The following is a 4,783-nucleotide window of genomic DNA, read 5'->3' as shown; positions in this document are numbered from 1 at the left end:
CTGATGGGAGAGAGCAGCACAAGTCTTCTCACAACGGGGCCCCTTGCAGACCGCCCAGCTCAAATCCCTTCCACTGTCATTTCCTGCAGGCATTAAACTCTCTTTTACCCAAGTTTGCAATCATGTGTACGCAATTTAAAGGTCATTCCCTGCACTGTCCTAAAGCCCAATGGACACTAGGCTTCACTTTGGAAACACCATGTCTAAAAACATGCAGCAGAAGCGGGCTCTGCTAGAGCAGGAGCTCTAGGGCTGATGTGGTGTTTGACAGATGCATGAAGACCAGGGCAATGGCTTTGTGCAGGGCTGCCAAGAGACCTTGCGCAGGCGGCCAAGGCGCAGAGCAGCCTCCTAGGTCTTGGAATACCGAATGTGGGGCCACCACCTGGAGATGTCCCACCCCGCACAAGGCTGGGACGTGCTCTCCTTCTGAGTGGCCTCCTGCTCCCAAAGCGGCTGCTCAGGGCTGCCCACCCACGGACGCCCCATCCTACCTGTGCAGGATCCAGGAACCAAGGGCGTCTTTCATGGTGAAACAGCATCTCTGGGGATGGCTGATAAATTTTGCTCCATGGGTGCTTTCCCCTACTTTGGAAATGCGCTTAAAATACCAAACTGCTCTCCCCCTCGCTTGCAGGGATGCTCCCAAGGAGCTGGAACACAGCCAGCGCCACAGCCTCACTGGGTGCCGGGTTGCAAACGGAGCTGGGTGCTCTGAGCCAACTTGCAGCATCTCGCCCCGTGAGGCCCTCGTGTTCGCGGGACATTGCTGTTACAAAACATTGCTCCCAGGAAGCAGAATGAGACTTCCACAATGCTTTACTTTTTAATCAGGACAAGAGATCTGCCTGCAATCCCTCCCTGCCTTACGAAATGAGACGCTGGGGTTTCCTTGAAGCTGTTCAAATCTGCCTTTCCCTGTGCTCTTCCACAGCTGTGTCACACTGACCTGATCCTGACCAGTAAAGGAGATGATTCATTAAAAAAAGAGAACAAAAAAGAAAGTTACCTTCAGAGCAGCTTCTCTCTCAGCTGATCTCCTCAACTGACAAAGCAAGCACAAACAGGCACAAGCCCTTCCCCTGACACAGCCTGGAGCAATCTCTCCTCCCTCAAGAGGTTCTGGCCCACGGCCAGGGCTCTCTCTAGAAACAACGCATCCTTCACCCGGATACTTCCTCGTGCTGGGAATACACAAACCTTGAATCACGGCTGGTAACTCTGCACAGGAGGCGAGAGCTCTTGTTTGTCACTCAGGATTGCTCAAGCACAGGGACACCTGGCAGGGCCGGTGAYGGCCTCTCCAGCGCATGGCGGAGCCACACCAGTGCTTGCTGTTCACCTGCAAGGGCGCTGGGACGGTTGTGTGTGTCCCAGAAAGACCGGCCAGGCCTGGGATCACCGCGCTGCAGCTGCAGCTGTGACTCAGACGCCTGCACACGATTCCAAAAGCACATGGCTTCGCCCAGACTTAGCGCACGTGGCCAACGGAGCGTTTGCACATGCTGCGGGAGCCACCGGCAGCGAAGGAACTGAGCCTGCGCTACTGTCCAGATCAGAACAAACCCCAAACCAGCAGCCGCTGCAGGTGGGAGGCAGTTTATTAGGGGATTCCTCCTAGCTGCTGTGAGCACAGCATCTTCCTAAGAGCGATCGATCTCTTCTTTCCCCCTAAGCAGGGAGATCTCCATGCTAGGGGTCTGCGCTCCTGCGCTGGCAGCGGAGGATGCACCCGTCTCAGCCTGCCACCCTGCCACACGCACACGACGCTCGTCCAAGCCACGGCCAGAGTTGGGAGCAGCAGAGGTCAGGCAGGATTCCCCAGGGGACCGCAGTGACTTACCAGGAGGCTTGCTCTGTTATACAATTCTCAGTGTTTATTTAGTACTTGCAAAATATATTACTATAAAAGCTTAGCACATGGGTTTTCACAGGGCATGAAAAAATCCCATCTATTGCACAGTAGATATAATTTTCCACTATATATTGTTGAGAATTGCGTTTATACACTATTTTTTATTTTTTCTTCTTCTAATATCAAGCTTTAAATTTCTCCAGCATCCACTCCCCAAGCTAGAACAGTTCCTACATTATTTCCAATGCAAGATTATAGCAAACCCAGAGGCTCAAACACAAAGGAATACACTCTGTTTCTGTCATTTTTCCTTGGAGGAATTGGAGCAGGAACGGGTTTTGTCATTCCCAGTTCTCTAAACAGGCCTGGAAGTTGTTTTGTGCAAGCATAGGATACTCTTATTTGCAAAATAGATGTAGTGCAAGTACCTTCTTTGTATTTTTTTAAAAACCAAACAATTCTTATGGGCACATCATGAAACCCAGATCCCAAAGAGGGATGTCAGCCTCTGACCAGCCGTGGACAATTCTTGCTTTAAGGAATCCACAGATACTTCACCTTGATTAGAAGGCAAGTGGGAACCTCATTAGGTTTATTCATTCATTATTGATAAAAACCATCAGCCAGCACACTAGGAGCACATTCTGGCTCAGACTAGTTACCAGAAGGCAGCTGTTACAAGCACAACCAAAGACAGACATCCTAATAGCTGTAGGGAAAACACTGTCACCAAATTACAGCTGAATCCTGAGAACGTTTGTCACTGAAGAAAGCTGAGCGGTTTGGTGCAAGACACAGAGCGCGCATCCCTGGAAGCAGCTCTGCATGGCACAGGGTGGTGGCAGGCAGCACAGGCATTTCTTGCTCTTCAGTCCTCCTTTTGACAGCTTGTACCAACTGGTCCCTTTATTTCAGCACGGCTTTTTAGTAAACATGAGTCCTGGTTAGTGCCTTTCTAAGCCTATTCCGTGTGCTTGACAGYTCACTGAAAGAATCCATTACCAAAGAAAAAAATGATTTCTCAACTTAGGAAAAGAGACAACAAGCGAGCGCTCAAGATATGATTATGGCACGCTGATTATGGCACCTTCTCCCTTCTTCAGTAGTAAACCATCTGTGAAAGCAAAACACAGCAACACCAACATCCTATGAGGGATTTGCTGAAATGAAACCAATCCCCTTTCTAGAACAGCCTGAAGCAAAGCCCTTCGCTCCCTCGACTTCCTCAGGGCGCTGCCTGGCCCAGCTCGCCTGCCCCTATCCCCTCATCACGCACTTACTGCTGGTTATCTTTGACCCTGGGGGAGCTCCAAACACGGCATGCCAGGGAAACGCTGTTCTCTGGCTCCTGGGGGAACCTTCTCCAAGCCCCAGGTTCACTGCTCTAACAAAGCTTTGCCCAATCTCAAACCAAGTCTGTGTACAGTAAAAGAGAAAGACTCCTACCTCACCGTAACAGCAACAGCAGTGCTCTGAAACCTGCTTCTCCTTAACACATACTGAGCCAGCCCAGCCTCTGAACAGCCAGCAAAATCRAGAGGGCTTTTCTCTTCAGCACAGGCTGGCGATTCTGAGAAAACCCAAACGATTTCAAGACATTGTAAGTTTCCCCCCCTTCGCTGAGGCAGCGTTCATCAAGACAGCCTGCTTCCCTGCGGGTGCTTCAGGGCTGGAGCCAGTTGTTAGCTCTTATGCCTCCTCCTGGTCTCCAATATGGATGGTATGGAGGATTATTCCCCCCCCACTTGCTGCGCTCCTGCACTTCCCTTTGCAGCAGTAACAGCACAAAACAACAAAATTGCAGGGCAGAGAGGCCTGCTCCACCCTGCCATCTCCTGTTTCCTCAGCGGCTGCCCTCTTGGGGCTACTAAATCACCAGGGCAGGGCCAAGGAGGATGCACAGTTGAGCTTTGCAAGGAGTGTCTGCTACTGCTTCGTCTGCCATGTCATGGAGAACCAAGAGCAAGTCGCACTTGCAGGTTTAAAGCTTTTTCCTCCATTTCTAGAGGCATCTCGAGTCCTCCAACCAATGCCAGCAGGCCTCTGCCTCCCACGGAAAGACAAGGACATCCCACCCTTCCGCATTCCCCCGCTGGAAACAGAGGAGGAAACAACTTGGCTAAGGTCAGACAGAGGCTGCAATTGGGTGAGGAACAGGACCTATTCCTAGGCCTAGGCCTCATGTCACAGCTACCCTTCCACAGGGCCCTGCAGCACAAAACTCCAGCCTGCCACGCAAGGCAGTTGAGCAGCTCACACCACTGCTGAAGAAAGCCCGGGAAACGAAGGCACTCCTGACAAAGCCATCCAAAATGTCACAGCCTCCACTGCTGCAGGGAGTTCCCCACAGGTGTCGCCCACCAAGGCAGAGCAACAAACGGTACGGCAGCCTGGGAGATTTCTCTRAGGACATTTGTTTTCTAGATACTGCTTGCAAGAATGGGAAACAAATCTTGGTAATTTCAGATGAGCCAAATGTTGTGAGTGCCAAAATAGAGAAAACAGGCTAGCTAGGCTTTAGGAAAAAACTGCAGTTGCAAAGAAGGAACTCACAGAAAATGAAGTGAATTGAACACTCACATAGGAAGCAGAGAGCCAAGGCTCACCTTTATCACCACCGCTGCCACGACCCCCAGCAGCGCCAAAACGATCAGTCCCACTCGGCCCTTGTTAAATCGCTTCAGGAGGAAGAACTTGGCCCAGTCCACCTTCTTCTGGCTGCTAGGCGGGTACCGGAGTTTGTTCGCCCCCTCCATATCCAGGGCCTTGATCAAGCAGGACCGGCGGTGGGAGAAGGTCTCAAAGCTGTGCTGGCCGTGGTAGGCGCCCATCCCGCTGTTACCTGGGACACACAACCCCGACAGGTCATGTCACGGGCTCAGCTGGCCAAGCCTTGACTGCTTGAGGCCACCAGCAGGACAAATAGAA

The 4,783-nt window shown here is 51.6% G+C and overlaps 1 protein-coding gene across 2 annotated transcripts; it reads right to left on the bottom strand.

Moving 5' to 3' along the window:
• Positions 1–1,855: 1,855 nt before the first annotated feature.
• On the bottom strand, positions 1,856–4,763 carry LOC112968815 (fatty aldehyde dehydrogenase-like). Of its 2 annotated transcripts, none has more exons than XM_026071441.1 (2): positions 4,462–4,763; positions 1,856–2,840 (listed from the first exon to the last, which is right to left on the bottom strand). In XM_026071441.1, exons 1-2 carry the CDS (start codon positions 4,684–4,686, stop codon positions 2,838–2,840), a joined length of 228 nt encoding a protein of 75 aa, XP_025927226.1. In that variant the 5' UTR covers positions 4,687–4,763; the 3' UTR covers positions 1,856–2,837. The 2 variants fall into 2 exon arrangements, with proteins under 2 accessions (XP_025927226.1, XP_025927225.1); XM_026071440.1 differs by having other exon boundaries at positions 1,856–2,969; positions 4,462–4,761.
• Positions 4,764–4,783: the final 20 nt, after the last annotated feature.

The sequence above is a fragment of the Apteryx rowi genome, unplaced genomic scaffold (assembly GCF_003343035.1).
Source record: "Apteryx rowi isolate R43461 unplaced genomic scaffold, aptRow1 scaffold_325, whole genome shotgun sequence".
NCBI lineage: Eukaryota > Metazoa > Chordata > Aves > Apterygiformes > Apterygidae > Apteryx > Apteryx rowi.
This window is presented reverse-complemented; position numbering and strand designations above follow the sequence as displayed.

Bases quoted from the DNA above. Each gene is read 5' to 3' on its own strand.
- LOC112968815 (XM_026071440.1), bottom strand. From the start codon at position 4,686: ATGGGCGCCTACCACGGCCAGCACAGCTTTGAGACCTTCTCCCACCGC.